The sequence below is a fragment of the Mauremys reevesii genome, unplaced genomic scaffold, assembly GCF_016161935.1.
Source record: "Mauremys reevesii isolate NIE-2019 unplaced genomic scaffold, ASM1616193v1 Contig15, whole genome shotgun sequence".
In the NCBI taxonomy this organism is placed as follows: domain Eukaryota; kingdom Metazoa; phylum Chordata; order Testudines; family Geoemydidae; genus Mauremys; species Mauremys reevesii.
This window is the reverse complement of record NW_024100771.1, coordinates 687,624-712,632: the sequence shown is the minus strand read 5'-3', so window position 1 is coordinate 712,632 and position 25,009 is coordinate 687,624. Positions and strand designations below refer to the sequence as shown.

The window sequence follows — 25,009 nt, the reverse complement described above, 5'->3', positions numbered from 1 at the left end:
TCAGACACCGTGAAAAACAAACTCCACAAACCAGAAACGGAGCTTACCCAGTTCTGCCAGAGGGTCCGTGGGAATGAGAGAGGAGAAAAGGGAAAAAAGAACATAAATGAATCAATAGGAGAGATTCTCAACTACATAAATGCCCAGTTCTAAACCCAAATTACATTGGCTTCAGTGGGAATTTTGCCTGAGTAAGGACACCAGGATTAGGCTCCTGATCAGTAGTTAGGGCTTGTGCTTTATTGTACCTGACCCTGCAAATCCTCCCCACAAAAATCAATGGGACTGCACCTGTGAGGATCACTCATGTGAGTCAGGGTGGCAGAATGGGGCCCATAGTGATAAAGGGTTCAGTTCTCTCCTCTGCTCTGATCACTGTGTGCTGGGGTGGTGCAGACTGACAGGAACCAGGCCCTGCATATTAGAGAAATCCTATGGCAGAGGGAATCATAGAATATTGGGGTTGGAAAGGACCAATTCCCAGATTTTTACCCCAGTATCCCCAAATGGCCCCCTCAAGGACTGAACTCACAACCCTGGGTTTAGCAGACCAATGCTCAAACCAGTGAGCTATCTCCTCCCCCTGACCCATGGGCTTGATCCTACAGCTGATGTGTATGGAAGCCAACAGGACTCAGGGGGCCCAATCCTGCTCCAAGCAAACCAATGGGCATGGGAGCTTGTCGGTGGAGCACTCACACTGCTGGGCCCTATTAGTATAAATAATTATTGTTCTTGTTACAGGGTGTCTGTAGTGTCAGGGAATGAAGTAAGTTTGTTAGTTTGTGTTTAAGAGTATTTCCAAGCGTTGATGTTGTGAAAAATAAAACTGTTAATATTCATATTTCAATACCACAATTTTCCCATCCATTAGGTCTGGATAATATCTGGATTTCCTCTTGTTGTGTACGTTACTTGTAACAGTAACACATTAATTTTTTACACTAACATTTCTTTGTACACACAGTTCTGAGTGTTCCTTTTCCAATTTAAAGCGTAATCAAAACTAGTAAAAACACACATCCCTTTCACTGCCTCGTATTCCGCCGGAAAGTAAAAGACATTGTGAGTTAACGTTGAGTCTCAAAATTTAATGCACAATAGTCAAGCTATCAGCGACAGCTTCCTCACTGGTGATATAAATGTTTTGCAAGATTTGTCCATAAGACGCTAAGCAGAGCACAGCACAGGAGCCGGCTTCTTATGGAGGCAGGGACCCAACCTGTCTAGGGTTGCCAACTTTCTAACTGAACAAAACCCAACACCTCTTTCCTGAGGCCCCGCCCCTTCCACAGGGCCCTGCTCCCCACACCCCTCTCTCCATTGCTGGTTGTCCCCCCACCCTCACTCACTTTCCCAGGGCTAGGGCAGGGGCTTGGGGTGCAGAAGGGTGCTGAGGGCTGTGGTTGGGGCTAGGGATGAGTTGTCTTGGGTAGGGGAGAGAGCTCTAGGCTGGGGCACAGGTTCAGGCTGCAGGTGGGGCCAGAAATGAGGGATCCAGGGTGCAGGAGAGGGCTTCAGGCTGAGGCAGGGGATTGAGGTGTGGGGCGAGTGAGGGCTCTGGCTAGGGGTGCAGCCTCTGGGGTGTGGCTGGGGATGAGGGGATTGAGGTGCAGGAGGGGCTCCGAGCTTTAGCAGGAGGCTGGGTTGTGGGAGGGGTGTGTGCTCCAGCTGCGGGTGTGGGCTCTGGGGTGGGGCCAGAGATGAGGGTCTTGGGGTGCAAGAGGGGGCTCAGGGCTGGGGCAGGGGCTTGGAGTGTAGGGGGTGCAGGTTGCAGGCTCCAGGAGGTAGTTTGGGTGTGGGAGGGGACTCCAGGCTGGGGCAGAGGGTTGGGGTATGGGAGGGGTGCGGGGTCCTGGAGGCGCTTACCACAGCTCTCGGAAGCGGTCACTATGTCCCTGAGGCACCTAGGTGCATGGGTGGCCAGGGACGCTTTGTGCACTACTCTCGTGGCCCCAGCTGCTGCCCCTGCAGCTCCCAATGGTCACAATTCCCAGCCAATGGGAGCTGCAGAGCCGGCACTTGGAGTGTGGGCAGCGCATGGAGCTTCCCTGGCTGTCCATGTACCTAAGCGCCTCAGGGACCTGGTGTTCACTTCCGGGAGTCTGCCTTGGCCCAGGATCCCCACTGCACTGCTGACCAGACTTTTAACGGCCCAGTCGGCAGTACTGACCAGAGCTGCCAGGGTCCCTTTTCAACCAGGTGTTCTCATCAAAAACCAGATGCCTGGCAACCCTAAATCTGTCCTGCCCCAGCTGTTACATTTACTTGTTATACACCTCAGATACTGCACATATCAACATGGGCTTCCTGGCTTCACGTCACGACTCTATGTCCCTCCCACACTGATCCCTGCAACCCCCCACCCACCTATTCCTCTTCATCCCCCATTTGATAAGAAGAATACAAGTAAGTATTCTCACACTTCTTATCAAACTGTCTGTACTGGGCTATCTTGATTATCACTTCAAAAGTTTTTTTCTCTTACTTAATTGGCCTCTCAGAGTTGGTAGGACAACTCCCACCTTTTCATGCTCTCTGTATGTGTATATGAAAAGAAACATTATCTAAAGTTATATCTCCTCAATATATGTTCCAGTCTATGCATCCGAAGAAGTGGGCTGTAGCCCATGAAACCTTATGCTCAAATAAATTTGTTAGTCTCTAAGGTGCCACAAGTACTCCTGTTCTTAATATAGAGTTAAGATTGAGAGGATGCGTACTTGTAACTTAAGGGTAACACACATTACAGGGATCTTGTAATTATCCCTAAAGTGTTATACACCCAGGAAATACAGAACTAATGTTAAATTTAAAAAATCCAAACATGCTGGTCTCTAGAAATGCAGCTAAGGCACCTAAACAGCCTTAACTCTGCCCTGTAGTAACAACATGAAGAGAAAATTGGAAAACATTGTGTGCCTTTAAAAATCAGTTTTATTTAATGTAGAACCTCAAAGAATGCTCTGCATTGGTCAGACCTGTATGGTTACTGCATGGAGTCGCTGCAGGGTGGAGCTGAGGGTGAAATCCTGCCCCCTCCCACATTACAAGGGTATGGAAGGGCCAGAACACAGGGGAATCCCATCTGAGGATCCTGTTAAATACTGGACAAGTCTCTCTGGGTTCGTCTACTCTGCAAAAAAACCCTCAGCAGTGGGTCTCAGAACCTGGGTCAACTGTCTCAGGCTTATGGGGCTGAAAAAGAGCAGTATAGACATTCCCACTCAGGCTGGCATCTGGGCTCTGAAACCCGGCAAGGGGAGAGGGTCTCAGAGCCTGGGCTCCGGCCTGAGCAGGAATGTCACATTGCTAATATTAACCCTGTAGCGCGAGCCCCAGTTAGTTGACCCAGGCTCCAAGACTCGCAGCCACAGGTGGGTTTTTGCACAGTAGATGTGCCCACAGTCTCCATCAATGAGGCTGACCAAGCTGGGCTGGTGTATTCATGACTCTGGGCTCAAGGTTCCATTTCTGTAATTCCCGTGGGGTTTATTAGGACAAATGGTCCTTTCCCCTTCAGAGCCCATCTGTGTCAGCACAGCAGCCCCTGAGCTCCCTGCTTGGGCTCTGGTGCCGACAGGGAGATGTTCCCCATCACCCATTAAAACAGGCTGTAACTCCACCTGCTAAACTTGAGCTAAAAGTGTTAAACTGAGACTCCACTGCATTAAAAGTGGCTTTCAATAGAGTTAAGTTGGCTCAAGTGAGCTAACTCTACTGAAATGTATTGAAAACTTCAACCCATCCCATTGGTCCCTGACACTGACCTGTCTGTCTCTTCATCTCAGATCGCAGAGCCTCTAGAGGGAGAAAAGGGAGAGACGTGAGATTCCCCCTGTTGTGTTATAACGGTAACCCCACAGCTAATGTAACTGTTCCAGACACTGACCTGTCTGTCTCTCCATCTCAGATCGCAGAGCCTCTAGAGGGAGAAAAGGGAGAGACGTGAGATTCCCCCTGTTGTGTTATAACGGTAACCCCACAGCTAATGTAACTGTTCCAGACACTGACCTGTCTGCCTCTCCATCTCAGATCGCAGGATCTCTAGAGGGAGAAAAGGGAGAGACATGAGACTTCCCCCTGTCGTGTTTGTGGGGATAATATCAGTTAATGTAACTGGCTCAGACAGCAGGGTCTCTAGAGAGAGAACAGGGCGAGAGGTCATCCATTCACAGATTCCAAGGCCAGAAGGGACCCTTGTGATCACCTAGTCTGACCCCTCTGTAACACAAACCCGCGGGCTTCCCCACAACAATTCCTGGAGAGGATCTTTTAGAAAAAAAACCATCCAATCTTGATTTAAAAGCTTCCAGTGCTGGAGAATCCACCACAACCCTTGGGAAATTGTTCCAACAGTTAATTAATAATGGCGAGATTTCACCCTGTCGTGTTTATGGGATAACGCTACTGTCAGTCAATGTAATGGGCCCAGACATTGACCTTTCCTGCTCTCCATATCCGGTTGTAGGGTATCTAGCGAGAGAAAAGGGCGAGAGGTGAGATTTCACACTATCGTGTTTATGGTGCGGTTCCCGCTATTCATGTAAGTTTTCTGTAATTATGAAAGCGAGGCAGACAGATGGACAAACAGGACACTCAGACAGCTCTGTCTCATCATCCCTGCACTCAGCATCCCTGCTGCCTGGGCCTCACTGACCATCACCTCTAGGGGCTGCCCATCCCTGCTGCCTGGGCCCTGTCACACTCCTGTCAGATCTGGCTGCTCCCCTCTGTGCACATCCCCTGAACGGCCCCAGCTCTTCCCAGCTCCTGCCTGTGGGGATGGGGGAGGGAAGTGAGCGATGGGAATGGGGCACTGACCTGGGCTGGATAAAAGATGGGGTTTGGTTGGCTAGGCCAATTCCTGGCCTTGTAGGTGGTACTTGCCCCTGGTCCTAATGATAAGTGGTAACAGCTCCTCCTAGGGCAGGGGTAGGCAACCTATGGCACGTGTGCCGAAGGCGGCACGCAAACTGATTTTCAGTGGCACTCACACTGCCCAGGTGCTGGCCACCAGTCCGGGGGCTCTGCATTTGAATTTATTTTTAAATGAAGCTTCTTAAACATTTTAAAAACCTTATTTACTCTACATACAACAATAGTTTAGTTATATATTATAGACTTATAGAAAGAGACCTTCTAAAAACGTTAAAATGTATGACTGGCATGTGAAACCTTAAATCAGAGTGAATAAATGAAGACTCGGCACAGCACTTCTGAAAGGTTGCCGACCCCCCATCCTAGGGTCTCGGTAGGTGGGGGCTGGGGGAAGAATGGGGTGAAGGTGCCTTTGTTTAGCTGGATGCTCAGGTCAGCAGGATCTCAGGCTGAACAAACCTTAGTGTAGCTAAGATAACTGCTAACCTGTCCATTTTCACAGCCACTGCTTTGCCCTTCTGCAGCTCCTACTCAGCTAGATGGGTGGGGTGCAAGCACCGACTGGGGGGCAGAATTGGCCCTAACTCCCCCACACTCCTTTGCTTTCTGTTTTCTCCTGCAAAGAGCCAAGTTATATATGTCAGCGCTCCAAGCCCAGCTCACTGAGCCCCACATGGTGTTTCAATCTGTGCCAGGCTGATCCCTGTGGAACAGTTCAGAATCACATTCAATTGGGATCCTTGAGTGAGATCTGAAGGAATGAAACCTCTTGACACTTCTCAGTTCAGTCAATGTCATAATTTTTTCAGCTCCCTCTTCACCCTCAGCCCAGCTCCCACTGCCTGACACATCCTCCGAACATTGAATCTCTGTATCTCCTAGGGTTGCCAACCATCCAGGATTGGCCTGGAGTCTCCCGGAATCAGAATCCATCTCCTAGTGACTATTGAAAGCAATCCAGGAGATTTTAATAGGATATTTTAAGAAAATGACATTATGTCATGTTGGAAAAATATCTCCTGGAATAGGTTCAGTAAGAGTTGGCAACCCTAGTATCTCTACTTTTGTTTTGCAATCAGTCAATCAATCAATTTCTCTCTCTCTCACCAAATTCCCCCCTCTTGTTACTTCACCTTTCGCTCTGTGTTGCCTCCAGAAGCAGTAACCGGCCAGAGGAAGGAGAACAGCCAGGATCACCCCCAGAGCCACCATCCAAGGATTGACTCGTGGGAAAAACAGCTCTGCAAGAGAAAGTGCCATTGACTTGGGAGCAAACACAAGCAAAATGAAGGCAGGACACTGTGACTTTGGTGACACTGTAAAGAGTTAAAAGAGTCTCACAGGGAAATACACAGTGAGATGTGGCTCCTCTGTGCTTTATTATTAAGCCAATGAAAGTCCAGGCTTTAGCCTGGTTACTGAATGTGGTTAATTAATTGGAGGGGGCATGTCGGGGGTAGGGAGGGAATAGGGTGGAGCTCCGCTATGCTACAGCAATCCTCCTGTAGCCAATGCTGAAATGTATCAGATATATTTAGGATATAGAGGTAAAATATAAATATTAGGGCTGTTGATTAATCATAGCTAACTCACACAATTAACTCAAAAATTAATCACAATTAATCGCAATTTTAATCTACTGCTAAACAATAGAATACCAACTGAAATTTATTAAATATTTGTGGGTGTTCTTCTACATTTTCAATTACAACACAGAATACAAAGTGTACAGCACATGTTGTTCACTTTAAGAACACTTTCCCTGCAGATTTGACAAAGCACAAAGAAGGTACCAATGTGAGATTTCTAAAGACAGCTACAGCACTTGACCCAAGGTTTAAGAATCTGAAGTGCCTTCCAAACTCTGAGAGGGACAAGGTGTGGAGCATGCTTTCAGATGTCTTAAAAGAGCAACACTCCGATGTGGAAACTACTGAACCTGAACCACCAAAAAGGAAAATCAACCTTCTGCTGGTGGCATCTGACTCAGATGATGAAAATGAGCATGTGCTGGTCCATGCTGCTTTGGATAGTTATCGAGCAGAACACGTCATCAGCATGGACGCATGTCCTCTGGAATGGTGGCTGAAGCACGAAGATGAGGTGGGTATTCACCCACGAAAGCTCATGCTCCAAAATGTCTGTTAGTCTATAAGTTGCCATAGGACTCTGCTATTTTATGAATCTTTAGCGCATCTGGCATGTAAATATTTTGTGATGCTGGCTACAATAGTGCTATGTGAACGGCTGTTCTCACTTTCAGGTGACACTGTAAATAAGAATCAGGCAGCATTATTTCCTGCAAATGTAAACAAACTTGTGTGTCTGAGTGGACACGAAATAGGACTGAGCAGACTTGTAGACTCTAAAGTTTTACATTGTTTTATTTTTAATGCAGTTTTTTTGTACATAATTCTACATTTGTAAGTTCAACTTTCATGATAAAGAGATTGCACTTCAGTACTTGTTGTGACCTTCCCCTCTGATGTTATCTGGACAGGTGATCTGCTAGGTCGCTCCAATCCTTGACTCTGGGAGCCAGCCTTACCCTGCTCTGCTGTGAGAACCCCCACTCCTGGACTGTTCAGGCACGGCCTCTGGCATGTAAGCTGCTCCCAGCTACTTGCAACCGAATGACCCTAGCCAATATCTCCAGTCCCATACACAACCCTAGGAACCTCCATCTTGCAGTGTCCAGTTATGCCCACTGGATGCTGCAAGCATATACGAGTTCATCAATTTAACAAAGAAATTGATATGTACCGGGCTTGTTATCCCAAGGGGAGTCTCTGACATGTTTCAAACACACGGCTTCAGGTAGAATAAACAAACAGATTTATTAACTATAGATAATAAGGGGATAAGTGCCAGTCAGCATGGATTTGTCAAAAAGAAATTGTGTCAAACCAGCCTGATAGCTTTCTTTGACAGGGTTACAAGCCTTGTGAATAGGGGGGAAGTGGCCAACCTGGTATATCTTGACTTTAGTGAGGCTTCTGATACTGTCTTGTATGACCTTCTCATAAACAAACTAGGGAAATACAACCTAGATGGAGCTACTATGAGGTGGGTGTATAACTGGTTGGAAAACCGTTCCCAAAGAGTAGTTAGTGGTTCACAGTCAAGCTGGAAGGGCATATCAAGTGGGGTTCCGCAGGGATCAGTTCTGGGTCTGATTCTGTTCCATATCTTCATCAATGATTTAGATAATGGTATAGAGAGAACACATATCCAGTTTGCAGATGATACCAAGCTGGGAGGGGTTGCAAGTAGTTTGCAGAATAAGATTAAAATTCAAAAATGATCTGGGCAAACTGAAGAAATGGTCTGAAGTAAACTGGATGAAATTCAATAAGAACAAATGCAAAGTACTCCATTTAGGAAGGAACAGTCAGTTGCACACATACAAAATGGGAAATGACTGTCTAGGAAGCAGTAATGCAGAAAGGGATCTGGGGGTCATAGTGGATCACAAGTTCAACATGAGTCAACAGTGTAACACTGTTGCAAAAAAAGTGAACATAATTCTGGGATGTATTAGCAGGCATATTGTAAGCAAGTCATGAGAAGTAATTCTTCTGCTCTACTCTGCACTGATACGGCCTCATCTGGAGTATTGTGTCCAGTTCTGGGTGCCACATTTCAGGAACAATGTAGAGAAACTGGAGAAAGTCAAGAGAAGAGCAACAAAAATGATTAAAGGTTTAGAAAACGACCCATGAGGGAAGATTGAAAGAACTGGGTTTGTTTAGTTTGGAGAAGAGAAGACTGAGAGGGGACATGATAACAGTTTTCAAGTACACATAAAAGGTTGTTACAAGGAGGATGAAGAAAAATTGTTCTTCTTAACCTCTGAGGATAGGACAAGAAGCAATGGGCTTAAATTGCAGCAAGGGCAGTTTAGGTTGAACATTAGATAAAATGTCCTAACTGTCAGGGTGGTTAAGCAGTGGAATAAATTGCTTAGGGAGGTTGTGGAACCTCCATCGTTGGAGATTTTTAAGAGCAGGTTGGATAAACACTGCCAGGGATGATGTAGATAATACTTAATCCTGCCATGAGTGCGGGGGACTGGACTAGATGATCTCTCGAGGTCCCTTCCAGTCCTACGATTCTATAACAATCATGTCATTCTGAGCATACCAAGCATGTGCAGCACTTTGAAATGTCAGATTAATAGTACTTTACAAATGCCATATTCTTATTATTACAGTGATTAAATATTCATTCTGTATTAACAAAGTTATTTGATAGATAATACATAAAACATTAACCTTTTTTCTAAAAATTAAGCTGCTCTTACATATTATTTTGTTTCTGAATATTTTGGACCTGATCCTTTGTTGCCAGCATTCCCAATGCTCCCAACACCAACTTGGTTATGCAGAAAAGCAGGATCAGGCCCATTGTGTGACTGTAAAGTGAAAAACTATAATGGACATTCACCGGGGAGATCAGAATTATGCTAGCCATGGAGCTCTGCATTTGCTGCCTTCTGTGCAATTAAATACAAGTTACAACCTGATCCTCAGGGTCTGACTCTGGCAAAACTCTCATTTAAGCCAATGGGAGTTTTGTCAGAGTCTGAACTGCAGGACAGGGCCCGTCGTGCAGCTCTCACATTCATGTGGGGTTTTCAGATGTCACCTAAGCAAAGCATAACCGGGGCTCTTGTGCTAGTCAGGAAAAATGACTTCATTAGCCAGATTTCCATAAATACTCAGTACCCTGCAGCTCTCACTGAGAACAAAGGCAAATTCCCTCCGCCACCCCCACTGAGAACTGTGATGGTCACAGCACACACAGAAGTTAGACACAAACATAAATACTCCTGCTGGAAGGTTGCAGCATAACACGACTTTATGTCTTAGAATCCAGAACCTCAACGCACAAGAACCCAAACCAGAGGGTGGGGGGAGAGCTGCTTGTTAGGGGGGTTATTCCTTCACCGTCTCACTTCCCTGGTCCTTCTCGCATGAACAGAGAGCAACAATACCCAAAGTCCAAAGGCACAAACAATTTGATGTTTATTGGGGTGAACGTCCAGCAAGCATGAGTCCAGTTTCCTTCCTTAATGTCCCCCTTCCCAGCTCTGACACCACAGAGCCTTGCCTGTGTCCCTGTTCCTGTTCCCATCCCCTGTTCCCATTTTCCCCTTTAGCAAGACATGATTTTAATTCCCCCATCCCCAGTCCGTGTTCCCATTCCCCCCACCCCACCCCACTTTCTGATAAACTGCAAACTATATAGTAAAACCTGACTTTTGCTTAGCTATACCTTAACCAATCATTTTACTGAAAATTAACTAACAAATCCTAACATATTGTAACATGGTTATTTAACCAATTATATTCCACCACCTTCATTGGTTTACACCCAACAAAATTAATTATATAGCAGACAGAAGCAATCACAGAACCAGACTAAGACCGTGCAAATAAACATACAAAACAATACAGAAGCGAGGATTTCACAACTACATCTATACAGACATAAGGGTTTTCCAGCTGTGTCTATTGATAAGTGAGTTCTTGCCAGACAGGATGCTATCAAACCAAGTTTCCTTTTACAGCTTCTAGGCTCTTCCCTTTCTCTGGAGGTGACAGGAATACCAGGGCAGGATTGTATTCCTAATAGCCCAATAGCACCTTATTTCAATGTGACTAGTTTGGAATGTGAGGATGTGACCATACACTTCCCAGCTCATGGCTGCCTAACTACATCTTAGCTGAAGGCCTTAGCCTGTCACAGTAAGAGAAGGCCATTCCACAGACACTGATCTTTGATTCTTTCTTTTATACCTCTATAACTAGCTAAGTGATAAGAATACACCTACATTCTTAAAGTATAGGCCTTTGCAGACAGGCCTGAATATCTATATCCTAACACTGCTCCCCAAGGCAGTGGGCACAACTCACCCCACCTTGCTTTATGTTGGCTCATCTATAGGAACAGTTTGTGAACAGCAGGCTGGGATGTAAATCCACCTCACACTAGCCTGCTGCCACTAACTATCCATATGGACCCTGCTGGCATGCACTGAACGTTTCTTGGTGCACGTTGCTCTGTTCCTGTTTCAAAGGAGAGTAGATCAAAGCGCACTATGGAATTATTAGTGCATGTAGCAGGGTCCACACATACAGAGAGTGGCCAGCAGGCCAGTGTGAGACAGATTTACACCCCAGCTCCCCGTGAACTAACTGTTCCTGTAGACAAGCCCTGATTCTGCTCACACACTTTCCTACAGAGCCCTTTAATCCCCCCTCTCTTAAAGCAATAGCTTGCAATTCCAACACAGTCCTCTCTATACCACAAGAACAAAGGAGAATTCCCTCCTCCAGCCCCAACGAGAAGAATGATGATTGCTGGGTACTGAGCTGTTATGACAGTCTTGCCAATGACATCCCCGCCTGCAGGTGCTAAACACCCTCAGCTCCTACTGGAGTCAAAGGGCACGTCTACACTGTAATTAGCACCCTCTACTGGCCCCTGCCAACTGACGCAGGCTCATGGGGTTCAGGCCAAGGGGCTGTTTAACTGCAGTGTAGATATTTGGGCTCAAGCTGAAGCCCAAGCTTTGGGACCTTCCCACCTCACAGGGGTCTGAAGCCTGGACTCCAGCCCCAGCCCAAATGTCTACACTGGAATTTAACAGCCCCTTAGACTGAGGCCCTTAGCCTGAGCCAGCTGGCACAAGCCACCCGCGGGTGTCTAATTGCAGTGTAGATACATCCAAAGAGAACTGAGATTGCTCAGAACTTTACAAGACGTGCTCAGCACCTTGAAGGTCCAGGCCAATAAACAGGAGACACAATGATAAATACTCTCTGGACATGTCTGCAGCATCTCAGTCTACCCATGTGTGGCATGGACGGGCACTGACCTGCAATGGAAATCACTGACTCTCTCTCCTGGTTGAGACGGGGGTTCCTGACAAAGCAGGACACTTTCTGGTTGGACTCTTCCGTTATAACAATGGCAATCTCTGTTTGAAACAGGCCATTGGCCTCTGGGGATATTTTTTCAGAGGCTGATGGTAAGAGCTGCCTCTGGAGATCTCTCCACTGAGCTTTGGGCTGTGGGTACCATCCAGATGATCGACAGACAATTCGGATCCCTCCGTCCTGATGTCCCTCCACAGAGATGACAGGAGCAGAGCCCAACCCTACAGAAGAAATAAATGAACTTGTGATAATTCTACAGTGCCAAATAATGAGGAAACAGCTTCATTACACCGTTATCAAAAGCCATTTCCTATTAAACTAATAATTGAATGTGAGTCCACGCATGCAGCTGGCTAGTTAATCTGGTCAGATTCCTATTTAATGTACAGCATGTAGATTTAATGTTAATGTCAGGGCTTTTCTATGCACAAATTTGCTCCAATTTAGCTAAAATGATTTAGTTAATCAATAGCAAATCCCTGTGTGGACACTCTGAGATCAGGAAGGAACTGACTCAAGATAAATCAATATAAGCCATTTCCAAATGCATTTAAAAGTGTCGATGCAGAGGTTTGCATCATGCATTGAAACCAGTGCACATGTATGTGTAGAGAAGCCTTAAATTAATTCACTAATAAAAACCTTATTATAGGGGAGTTCGGGTTGCCTTGGCAGTGCCTTGTGCCCTTCCAGAATGCATAAGTGGGTAGCAGAAAACTGGTACCTCCAGAGGTGCTGTAGTGGTTTCCATCTTATACAGTGTTCACAATTTGTTTCAGTGGATCTCAGCACCCCCACTATACACACTGTTCCAGTTACCCTGGGTACCTCTGAAAGCCAGGGAATACACTCAGCAAAACAGAAACACAAACCCTGAATAACAAGGAAATGCAGGGTTAAGGTCCGTCGGTGGTGCACGTCCTCCGCAAGAGTGCTTCCACTCTCTTAAGGGGAGCAATGAGGGGAGGGCTGAGAGCCTGGGCTCTCAGCTCCGCACACAGCTCCATGTACAGCTCCCCACTGGGAACCCAGCTGACCCCCAGGCTCCCTGATCTGAGCCAGGCGGCTGTCCAGACTCCCTGCTCCCTGCAGGAGTCCAGGTGCCACCTGGGCTACGGGCTCCCTATTGCCTGCCCAGAGCCTGACTGCACTGAGGTTCCCAGCTCCCCACCAGGATCCCCACGCTCGGAGCCTGGGTGTCTCCTGGACTCTCGGCTCCCTGCTGTGAGTCTGGCTGCCCCCACCCTGGGCCCTTGACTCCCTGCTGGGAGCCCAGCTGCACCGAGGCTCCAATTCAGGCAGCACCCGGGCTCCCAGCAGGGAGCAGGAAGCCCAGAGTCCATGCAGCAGCCCGGATCACAGCAGGGTCCTAGGGAGCAGCAGCCCCACCCCCCCACCCCCCAGGGAGTGGGGATCCTGGCGACAGCTTGGCTCTGGATAGGAAAACCGGGCACAAGCCCATCTGGGAGGGGGGAGCTGGGAGCCTGGGGGCAGCTTGGCTCTATTTGGAGTCCCCTCCTGCCCCGGGTGACAGCCCAAGCTGTGAGGACTTTCTTGTCAATTTTACGACTCCAGCATGAAACCGTGAAATTGACAAGACAGGCAACAGTCGATGTAAGTAACCCCACTGTCTGCATGGACACTGCCTCTCCCTAACTACACAGACATAAGCCCTACACCTCTCGTGGAGCTGTAGTACAGCACTTACATCCGCAGGAGAAGGCTGTCGTGTGGACACTGACATAACTAGGTTGACGTAAGCTGTCTTACATCGACCCAACTCTGTAGTGTAGACCAGGCAGCAGTCCACTGCACTATCCACTAGGCAACCCTGCCTCTCATTCAGTGCTGTTCTAGCTTATGTGCATATACTTCATTTTCTCTAGTGATGGTGGATGAGCTGCTCCATAATCCTGCAGTTTCCTGAGCGGGAGGGAGAGGGGGGACAAGGGATTGGTTCTCCCTTTGAAGATCACAGACGATGCGTCTCCCATACACTGTGCAGCAGGGACAAAGGGTTGAATAAAAACCATTGGAAGGAGCTGAGCACTGCTTAACGGATGAGCAGGAAGGCTAAACTCTTCCACTCCTTTCACTTACAAAGCTAATTTTAGAAACATATTTGTACCCCCCGCTTGGGGTTTAGAGAGCACGGCCCCTTTAAAACCTGTCCTGGGGCACTGGCTTCCTCCAGGCTCCGTGAGGGGTGCTCAACCTCCGGCTCTACCCCAGGACCCACCCCCACCCCACACCTTCTCCCAAGTCCCCACCCCCACCTCACCTCTTCTTGCCCCGCCCCCTCCCCTGAGCACTCCCCACCATTACTCCGCCCCCTCCCTCCCCGCGCCGCCTGCACACCATGGAACAGCTGATGGCATTGGGCAGTAGGCGCTGGGAGGGAGGGGGAGGAATTGATCAGTGGGGCCACCGGCAGATGGCAGGCGCTGGGGGAAGGGGGTAGATGGCTGCCAGTAGGTGCTAAGCACCCGCTAATTTTTTTCCATGGGTGCTCAAGCCCTGGAGCACCCATGGAGTTGGTGCCTATGGGGAGGAGGGTGGAGAGAGGAACAGTGACAGGGCGTGTGTCTGTAGCTCCCAACAAGCGAAGCAGCTGAGAACCTGTCCAAAGCCCAGGAGGGACAGAGCAGCTGACTGGGGACACCCCAGGACAGGAGCCAGGAGGAGCATTGTGACAGGAAGGAATCACCTGAAAAGGACAAACCAGAGCTGGACCCAGTATCCCTGTCACCCAGAGCTGTGTGAGGCCCTGAGTACTGGGGCTTGTGACCTTGCATTGGGAATAAAGAGGGAGGCTGTAGGCAGGTAAGTGGGGAGGTTGTAGCTCATAGACTCATAGACTTTAAGGTCAGAAGGGACCATTATAATCATCTAGTCTGACCTCCTGCACAATACAGGCCACAGAATCTCACCCACCCGCTTCAATAACAAACCCCTAACCTATGTCTGAGTTATTGAAGTCCTCAGATTGTGGTTTGAAGACCTCAAGCTGCAGTGAATCCTCCAGCAAGTGACCCATGCCCCATGCTGCAGAGGAAGGCGAAAAACCTCCAGGGCCTCTGCCAATCTGCCCTGGAGGAAAATTCCTTCCCGACCCCAGATATGGCCATCAGTTAAACCCTGAGCATGTGGGCAAGACTCACCTGTGTGGCTTTGCAGAGAGCAGCAGAAAAGGGCACCGGAGGGGTTTGCTGGGGAAAGTTTACTGGCACCAAAGACCATCAGGAGCACCCAAGTCTCACTACTGGACTGGAACTCTGCCCAGAACTTCTGAACTCTGAGTAGACGTAGTGCTTGGTGCCTACCCTTGTATGTTGTGGTACCACTGGGGCCTCGTGTTGGATCTCAGCCTGTTTTATCACCCCCACCCCTATGTTCCTCCAGTTGTTTTTCTACCTTCGCCCCTCTGTAAATAAATATTTCCCCTTCCTATATTTGTTGTAATATTCCCATGCGTGCGCTTACCCAGAGGATTTCGAGCAGGTGTCTCTGGGGCTGGGATGACTCGTGCCTGCCAACAGTGTGTGTGTGGGAGGGGGGAGTCAGAGAGAGGGCAGCTGGCTTCACCAGTATTACTAGGCATGCTCAGTACAAGCCAGGCAGCAAATCTGGGTGAGCACATGACCCTGCACGCTCCCTAATGCATCACCTGTGCCCTGGGTTGGAAGGGAGTTACCCTGCTGTGCTCCATTGTGCCCCTGTTCCTGGCTGGAGCCGCTCTGCAGAGCAGACTCCATCTCGGCCACAGGGGCTCTATAATTACATATTAGTTCCCAACAGATACTCGTCAATGCAGAATGACGGTTGCCCGGCAGGGCCTGGTGACTTCCCAAATGCAGAGAGCGGCTAAACGTAAATGTCTGAAACCCAAGAGATACAAAGTAACGGCTCACAGTGCCCCAGCCCTGCAACCTTAGCTCTGCCTCCTGGGCTGGCAACAGGCGCTGGGCACGGTTCAGTGAGAGCGGTGCCATAATACACAGGCATGAGGAAGGGCTGTGAGAAGGTGCCATTGCTGGTGTTGTGTTTCTCGGATTTGGATTCTAGCATCTCTCTGCCTGCGCTCCCTCTGCCTCCCCCGTGTTCACAGTCGCTATAGTGACTGGAGGAGGGATTTATTCGAGCAGGCTGGCAGAGCTGTCACTGCAATGTGAGGAGAGGGATTACATTTGCCACATTTCAGTGCTGAGGTCTGTAGGCTGTGTCAGTAGAAGTGCACAGAGGTGTCTCCTTGCCATGGGGATTGTCAGCAGTCTGGTGTTTGCTGCACCTGACCTAAACCTCACGTCACCATTACAGAACTAGCTACACCTGTCCCCTTCTGGTCTCTCTGGTTCAGGGCTCAGGCCACCTGCCTATAACCATCGGGGGAGGGGATTCTCCAACTCTCCCACTCTTATACCAGGCTCTGGGCTACAGAACCCTGTGCATCAACCATTATAACCCTGTAGGTGCCAGGCACCAGCCAAGATCAATCCCAGCTGGTAGGGGAGGTTTGGCAGCGCTGGGGTCGGCGGGGCCGGGGGGGGTTCGACCCTCAGCTGTTTCCTTTGGAGTAATATGGCCCTTGCCGCTTTACGAGTTGTGCATGCCTGTGTTATACAGCAAACTAGAATCAACCTTAACCAGAGCAGAGCTACTGCCCCACTATAATGAGAAAAATCAGCTGTCATCTCACAATGACCCCTCTGACTCCACTTATTACCCTGTTGAAGACATCAAAGTATCAGAACAAGTTACTGACCTGCCACCTGCAGTTCCAATAAAGCTTCTTCGTAAGACACATTGGATTTAAAAAAACACTTGTACTGCCCATCGTCTGAGAGTTGAATATTGCGTATTCTCAGGGAAATTCTCCCAGTGGTGATGTTGTCTTTCAAGAGCTCAGTTCTTTCTCGATATTCCAGCATCTGCTCACCGTACTGATCCTGCCCATCACGGTACAGGTGCACAACTGGCGAGTACTTGGATCGGAACCACCTCACCTCCATGTTCTCAGCGCTCATCCTAGGGGAGAGGTGGCAGGACAGGACGGCCCTCCCACCTAGGGAGGCAGTGATTGGATGGTCAGGTCCAGCCACTGTGAATTGTGCTGTGAAATTGTACAATAAAAAATGGAAGTTAAACTGGTGAGGAGCTGGGGTGGCATTAATTCAGCAGTAAGACACACAGTAAGAGAACACCTTGTAAGAAGTGAACACCCCATATCCAGGCAGTGCCCTACACATGTCTGTGAGTGCAGAGAGTCACAGGCTTGGGGTATCTGCACCTCTGACTCCCTCTGTGGCCTGCTCAAGGAACGTCCCCTTAGGTCTCAGACCTCCAGCCATCACCTCTTCCTTGGCAGGGACCCACATCCCTCTCCCTCCACACTGGGGTTTTACACTTGCACCTTCCCTGAAATTCACTGTGGTTTTCCCAGCAGGCCTGACCAAACACCAGCACCTGCGCTTTGCTTTCCCTTCCAGGGCTATGAACAGCATGTGCCAGCGGCTACCAGTAACCAAATGGCTCTTCCAAAGCACAGAACATAGAAGTATAAAAGCTTGACAGAGAAAAGTTACCATAAATCAACTGAAGGTCTGAACATGTTACACTTGTCCCAAAGGATTCTCATCTGGCAAATGGGACACTCTGGTAGGGTCCAAAGTCTTTCAAACCTTTCTCTAAGGGTTTGTCCACTTGGTTAACAGGTCCTGTCGGTTTGTAGCCAAAGATCCCAGGCCTCAAGGATTTGTACCAAAAAATCTTTGTTCTCTTTGGCTTCTATGGACCTGGTCTGAACTAGTCTGTGCAATTCTCCCTAGAGGTGGCACTTCTCTGGAGCTGTTACCTGTCCCAGAAGTAATTACTCCCCATGGTGTGTAAACCCTGGAGATGGGGTAACCCTCCCCGTGGAGTAGATTACAATCCCGAGCCCACAAAGTTACACATAGCAGGTATAGATACTATTTATAGATGCAACAAAGAATCCTGTGGCATCTTATAGACTAACAGACGTTTTGCAGCATGAGCTTTCGTGGGTGAATACCCACTTCTTCGGATGCAAGTCCGAAGTCTATTTATAGATGGGGGTAGAAAAATACACAGAACATTCATAAAGTGAATTTGATAGTCCCCTAAATGCCGCATGTGGCTGCAATATCTGTCACACAGAGTTCACATGTGAACTTTATACAATTTCCCGATTATATCTGAATAGGGCTCAACTTTTCTCAAGGGCATTTTGGGGATAATGGATACTGGGAGGACTGATTCTCTGATACACCAAGATCTTTTCATGCTGCTCCAGTGCGGGGCCCTCCCTAGCTGGTGTAGGGATGGTGTAAGGGGCTGCAAGGTGTAAAGATGTGAAAAAAAATAATTATCACCACTCTGCAGGTGGTGGCTTTATAGGCAAGTCAGAGGTGAGATAATGGAGAGTGGGGAGGAGGCAGATAGAAAAGTGCAGGAGGCAGAGAACCAGCCATTCTGGAACTGCACAGAAAGGGGGGTCTCAGGGCAGAGACTCAGCATCAGGAGACACAGAGAGAGCTGGTTAAATTAGCAGGTTGGAAACCACAGCAGGGGGGGAACCAGAGAGCCCGAGTAGCTGTGGAGGCAGCCCCAGGTGTGGAGTGGATCACGAAATGAGCTGCACCAAGAGCACAGAATGAAGAAGCTGGCAAATACCCTCAGATCCCCATTCTGAGATGAGATTTAGCACTTAGCCCTAGCGCAGTGTGAATGACTTGTGGGTTGTTACTTCATAACTGGAGAGTCAGGGATTCATGACTTGTTTGTGGCTGTAGAGTCTGATCTGTGACTTATACGGTCCAGCAGTGCAGTGCACAGGAATTGGGTAGTGTCCCTTTAAATAGTCTATGAGATCTGTAATGGTGCTCACCATGTGCTATGCTTTAGAAGCCACCAGTCAGAGCAGCAGCCTGTGTGTAGTAGGCCTGACGAGATTGTGTATAGATAGTAACCATGGTTCCTGGGGACCCAGCTGTGCCCTGTGGTTTCTCATGTTGCTGATTGTTGTGTAACGAGCACAAGACACACCAGACGGCGGGCTGAGCAGACGCTGTTTATAAGATAAGGCAGTGATGTGAGATGGACGGTGATGACAAACAGCAGCAGCAAACCCAGCGAGGAGGCTGGAGCTCCTACCTGACACCAGCCTGGGAACCTGTAGAGCGAGGCAGAGAATGACATAGCTGGGCAGAGCGGAGCTCACTGTGGAGCCGGGGGAGAATGAGGGAAACTTCCCTGTCATCGTAGCTTGGTCTGGGGAACAGGAGAACTAACAAGCCAGACGGCGAGTGAGTGGGATGCAATGACAGCGCCACAGAGCAGTGGAGAAGAGGTCAGATGTGCTGAACCAGAAGGGAACAGATTCAGAGAAACCGGCGTTGTCTGCACCTGCTCTGACCAGGGTTAGATGACATGGTGGTTAAAATGCCACATTCAGTGGCTGTTTGTCTTCATTAGTGCTTGCACCATGGCTACCACCTGTGGAAACCAATGGCAGCAATCCAGGGACACGTTAAGAGACAAAACCAATGTAGACAAGGCCTGAGGGAGCAGTAGCCAGAGCTGGAAGTGGAGGGGTTGTTTCAATATTCAATATAAAGTTATTGTTGGGGCAAAGTGGCCCCACCTCCCAGCCACACCTGTCCCAGGTGAGGGCTCTCTGGGGAACTCCCTACGTGGCTGTGGTGATTTTGCATGTCGGTGACCCACCCTCATTGTCTCCAGCGTTGGTGCAATGTCAGGGATGAATTCCATGAGGCACGGCTGTGGCCCTGGGATCTGCAACATCCAAACCGCTCTGACAGACAAAGAGCTTTAGATAAAGTGTTAGAGACACTCAGGCTCATGCTGCACCCAACCATTCAGCCCCTGCCAGGCTGTGCAGTGGTGTTAAGCCCTCCCTGGAACTTCCCCTACACTGGGACAGCCACCAGGGCCAGCTCTGCCCACAGCGCAGCCAGCTCTGTCCAGGAAGGGAGCCTGACCAGGGCTCCAGGGTGCAGACTCACGGCCTCTCCATGACTCCCACTGACAGAGCTCTAGGGGAGGTGAAGCACCTCCTGGCCTGGCAGACACCCGTGGGGAGTATGGCAGCAGTAACAGAACCTGCCATCCCTCAGGGCAATGGCTCTGAAGACTTGTGTGGGGCTGGGAGGGATTCACTGAATCTGGACCCATGTTTTTCTCTTCTCCTCTTTCAGCCCCTCGCTCTGGAACTTCAGTTTAGTGACGCAGGCTGGAGTTCGGCGTTGTGAGCACAGCAGCATCGTGACAGTGCCCAGGATCCCATACAATGAACGGGGAGAGGTAGGTGCTCTAGACTGTCATTCACAAAAGCCAGCACACTAGGGAGGCAGTGATCGGATGGTCAGGTCCCGTCACTGTGAATTGTGCTGTGAAATGTACAATGAAAAAGGGAAATTAAATCAGCGAGGGGCTAGGGGTGGCATTAATTCAGCAGTAAGACACAGAGAAAGAGAGCGCCCTGCGTTAGAAGTGAGATTATTTAAAGACAAAAGCCTGACAGAGCAAATTTACCATAAACCAATCAAAGGTCTGAACACGTTACACTTATTCCAAAGGATTCTCATCTGGCACATGGGACTCTCTGGTAGGTTCCAAAGTCTTTCAAACCTTTCTCTAAGGGTTTGCCCTCTTGGTTAACAGGTCCTGTCACTTTGCAGCCCAAAATCTTGGGCCTTTGGTCAGTTCAAATCCAGCTTTTATACCAAAAATCTTTGTTCTCTTGGGCTTCTGGGACTTGGTCTAACCCAGTTTATGCAACTCTCCCTAGGGGTGGCAATTCTCTGGAGCTGTTACCTGTCCCTCAAGTAATTACCCCTCATGGTTTGCAAATTCTCAAGGAGATGAGGTAACCCTCCCCCATGGCATAGATTACAATCCCAAACCCACAAAAATACATATAACATGTATAGATACCATTGATAAAGGGGGTACACAAATAGAACATGCATAAGGTGAATTTGATAGTCCTCAGAATGCCACATCTGTCACACAGGGTTCTCATGGACACCCTGGGGATAATGGTACTGAGGGCCCGGTTTGCTGATACACTAAGGCCTTTTCGTGCTGCTCCAGCACAGGGGCCTTGTTAGCTGCAGGACGGGTGGTGTAAAGGCTGACAAGGTGTAAAGATATGAGAACAGATCACCGCTATGCAGGTGATGGCTTTAAAGGTAAAGTCAGAGGTCAGATAATGGAGAGGGAAAAGGAGGCAGATAGAAAAGTGCAAGAGACAGGGAACTGGTCACTGTGGAAGTGCACAGGACATGGGGGTCTTGGTGCAGAGACTCAGCATCAGGAGAGACCGAGAGAGCTGGTTAAATTAACAGGATGAAAACCACAGCAGTAGGGAACCAAAATGCCCAGGTAACTATAGAGCCAGCCCTGGGGTGGAGTGGGTCACTCTCAGGGCTTCACTGAGGGCACAGAATGAAGAAGCCAGCAAATATCCTCACCTCCTCACTGTGAGATGAGGTCTAGCTCTGAGCCCCAGTCAGATGTGCCTAGTGCAGCATGAATGACTTGTGAGTAGTTACTTCTAAACTGGCAAGTCTAGGATTCAGGACTCCTTCGTGGCTGAAGAGTCTGATTTGTGATGTATACGGTCTGTCAGTGGAGTGTATAGGATTGGGTAGTGTCCTTTTAAATAGTTTGCAAGCCCTGTAGTGGTGCTCACTGTGTTCTATGTTTCAGAAGCTGTCAGAAATCAGCCAAAGCAGTAGGATGTATGCAGTATATAGGCCTGACAAGATGGTGTATAGATACTAAGCATGGTTACTGGGGACCCAGCAGTGCCCTGTGATTTCTCCATGTTGCTGGTTATTGGCAGGTTGAGCAGTGGTTTACAAGACAAGGCAGTGATGTGAGATGGACGGTGATGACCAGCAATAGCAACAGCAGCAAACCCAGCGATGAGGCTGGAGCTTCTACCTGACACCAGACTGGTAACCTGTAGAGCGAGGCAGAGAGCGACGTAGCCCGGCAGAGAGGAGCTCGCTGTGGAGCCGGGGGAGAACAAGAGAACCTTCCCTGTCATCGTAGCTGGGTCTGGGGAACAGGAGAAATAAGAAGCCAGACGGCGAGTGAGTGGAATGTAGTGATAGTGCCAGGGTGTCTGACTTTCAAAGACCTGGTCCATTGATCAGTTATGTTTACATTAGCATATCTCTGCATATTCATAGACTAAGGTCTGAGGGGACCATTAGATCATCTAGTCTGATCTGTGGCACAAGCCAAAGAAACATTCAAAATATTGTGGCAAATTGCCAGTACAGTTATGCTGGGTCTCACGCTTTCTCTTCTTTGGGGAAGGTTCAGGGCGCCATTGCTTGCCTCTGAACCAGTATTTTTAATTACCCCACTAGTGTCCTTGAGGAGTGGAGTGGAGAGGGAGAGACCTGGGCCCGCCCTCTACTCCAGGTCCCAACCCAGGGGCCCTGAGGTTAGTGGCGAATCACTTGAACTGGTGGTTCCTTCCCCTGGGCTACTTCCCTCTCCTGCCCTTCAGCTTGTGGAGGGGCTTCTTGCCTTCCTTCTACATAAGCCAGGTGCCCCTTACCAAGGGTTTTTGGACTTCTCAGCCCACCGCAGCACTCTCCCAAACTTTCCTTTTGTCTCTCTTCAAAACTGTTCTCTGCTTCAACCAAACCTTCCTGCTCCAACCCCCACACTGTCTGACTGAAGCAGGGGGTTTATATCATGTGACTGACTGCTGGTGCTCTAATTGGCTTCAGGTGCTCTAATTGGCTTCAGGTGCTCTAGTTAATCTATAGCAAACCTTCCTCCCCTTGCAGGGAATAAGGATCCCTGCTAACACTCTCCTGCTGCCCTCTGGCCATGCTGTATCACAATATTAAATATAAGGGTAGGTTAAGAAAAGCGCATTTAAAAACATTAAATAAAAGAGAAACATATAACAATAGGTTAAAAGAGAGAACAGGGCAAGAAAAGGAAAAAGAAAGACCCTTTGCAAAGGACAAAGATAGCACGTGGTTGAGTCAGAGAGAGAGATATCTTACCCTTGCAGCTGTTCCTGGGGAAAGAGGGAGCTCCCAAGGCTCTCAACCCCTCGGGCTAGTTATCACCGCCTTTGGGTCAGACCAATCAGATGCTGTTCTACAGCTGTGTCATAGAATACATTTTTTCTGAACCAATCCTATAGTTCCAAGATTTTTAAACAAGGGCCATCTCCCTCCCCTCCCTCACTGCTCCCCTCCCCCTTTTAACTGCCTTATTCTGATCTAAAAAAACAGACCCCAAGCATCTTTTCCACCATCTAGCACTTTTACATAGGTGCTTTAATAAAGGTTAAAACCATAAGCCCTTAGTAACAAACATTGGTCATTTTTTAGTGAGGACAATTTGAAGCTGGAGCAAAGCCACTGTCAGCAAAAACAGCATCTGTGAGTCTGTGGATCAGAGATAAGAAGGCTGCTTCTTCCCCCACTTTTTAATAAACACTAGTGAAAGTTATATTATGTTTTGTAAAGGACTAAACACTTTCAAAGACAATCCTAAATGAAGACAGAGCCCTTTATTTAACATTTTACATGTGTTTCAATTTAAAAAAATGAGCATGCAGAAACACCCCAGATTGAAAACCACAGAATCTTAATAACAGCTAGTTTAGATTCCCCTTATTCTGAAATCCAGTGGATCACAGAGAAGTTTATTTCCCTCCCCACTTTTTAACAAATCCATGCAAAAGTTATATTGAGCCTTCATTTTCTTAGGACTTTAGATTTAAGTATGATTTTTTTCTGTAGCCTATCTGAAGAACACCCCACCCCTCGACTTTCCCCCATACTTTTAACACTTGGTAAACACGCTGTGTTTCATTATATAATGGTTTTCTTAACATTTAACATGAAATAAAAGGTTTTTTAACATGAAAATACAGCATTGACTGAGATGTAACATAACATGTCCTTTTTAAAGGATATTCTGTATGCAGTGAGGCCTATTTGAAGCATTAGGGTTTTTTTTAAGTTTAACATGAAAAAGCAGTATTGACTGAGCTGTATTGACTGAGCTGTAACAAAACAAGGCCACTCTTAGGGATGTGTTGTAGAAGTTTAGTGAACTAAAAAGACTTAAGATACTAGCCGTATAACGTCTCTTCATGAGAGGGTTGACTGCCAGTGTTGGCAGGGCCATCCTTAGGCATATGCAGCATGCAAGGCTGGGAACGGCACCTGAAAATTTGGGGCACCACTGGGTCTTAGTGTCCACCCTTCCGGTTCTTCCTATCCTTGTTCTGACCCTTCCTGCAGGCTCCCTCCACAGCTGGCTGCTGCTCTGGAAGGGATCTAGTAACTAAGGCCTGGTCTACACTATGGGGTTAGGTCGAATTTAGCTGCGTTAGGTCGAGGGAGGGAGGGGGGCCTCATGACATGTACCCAAAATCACCTGTGACAATGTTTTTGCCCCATCAGGCATTGAGAGCTTAACCCAGAATTCCAATGGACAGTGGAGACTGCAGGAACTGTGGGATAGCTACCCACAGTGCACTGCTGCCTCTGTAAGTCGATGCTAGCCACGGTAGTGAGGACGCACTCTGCAGACTTAATGTGCTTAGTGTGGACATATGCAATCGACTGTATAAAATGGTTTTCTATAAAATCGACCTAATTTCGTAGTGTAGATAAGGCCTTAAAAGTGAAAAAGCCTCCAGCCTGCCAGACTTATTAGCACAACATTGAAACGGTTAGAGAGCCATTCAAGTGGTAATGATGCCATTTAACAGACATTTGCCAAACCCCAGGTATCTACTGTCAGTTTCTGAATTTACTGACAAAACCAGTTGTGCAGGACTGTAATATTTACTCGGAGCATGTCAGTCTACAGGACCTTTAGTTTAAAATTTGCTTTAAAAATATTTCATTAGTGAGTTGGTGAAGATTATAAAATCACATCTCTAAAAAATCCTTGCATAGATTTTTAGATGCACAATCATCTTTAACCTTAAATGCTTGGATCTTCAGACATACAAAATACCACCTTTAACTAAAATACACATTTTAATTTTAATCACTATACTAAAAAAAAAAACTTGGTTCCAAAGTCTTTCTGTCCATCCCTTTCTCCCTTCACATACATCCTGCCCCCTCCCCGCCCCAGTTGAAGAT

The 25,009-nt window shown here is 48.0% G+C and overlaps 1 protein-coding gene and 1 long non-coding RNA gene across 5 annotated transcripts in view; one reads left to right on the top strand and one right to left on the bottom strand.

The window, feature by feature from the left end:
- Positions 1-19,120, bottom strand: part of LOC120393129 (butyrophilin subfamily 1 member A1-like) — a 39,570-nt gene extending 20,450 nt beyond the window's left edge. The window contains exons 1-9 of one of the 4 annotated variants that reach the window (XM_039517729.1): positions 18,996-19,005; positions 18,730-18,909; positions 16,588-16,935; positions 11,765-12,046; positions 6,015-6,122; positions 4,015-4,047; positions 3,893-3,925; positions 3,771-3,803; positions 48-53 (exon numbers count right to left, since the gene is read on the bottom strand). In XM_039517729.1, coding sequence (XP_039373663.1) covers positions 48-53; positions 3,771-3,803; positions 3,893-3,925; positions 4,015-4,047; positions 6,015-6,122; positions 11,765-12,046; positions 16,588-16,849 — 757 coding nt within the window. In that variant the 5' untranslated portion in view covers positions 16,850-16,935; positions 18,730-18,909; positions 18,996-19,005. Of the gene's footprint in view, positions 1-47; positions 54-3,770; positions 3,804-3,892; positions 3,926-4,014; positions 4,048-6,014; positions 6,123-11,764; positions 12,047-16,587; positions 16,936-18,729; positions 18,910-18,995 lie in introns of all 4 variants that reach the window. The other 3 variants (XM_039517727.1, XM_039517728.1, XM_039517730.1) reach the window with 3 other exon arrangements.
- LOC120393142 lies at positions 19,101-21,830 on the top strand. Its single transcript, XR_005591923.1, has 3 exons — positions 19,101-19,191; positions 20,060-20,165; positions 21,712-21,830. It is a non-coding gene; the product is annotated as an uncharacterized LOC120393142 (long non-coding RNA).
- The last annotated feature ends 3,179 nt before the right edge of the window (positions 21,831-25,009 follow it).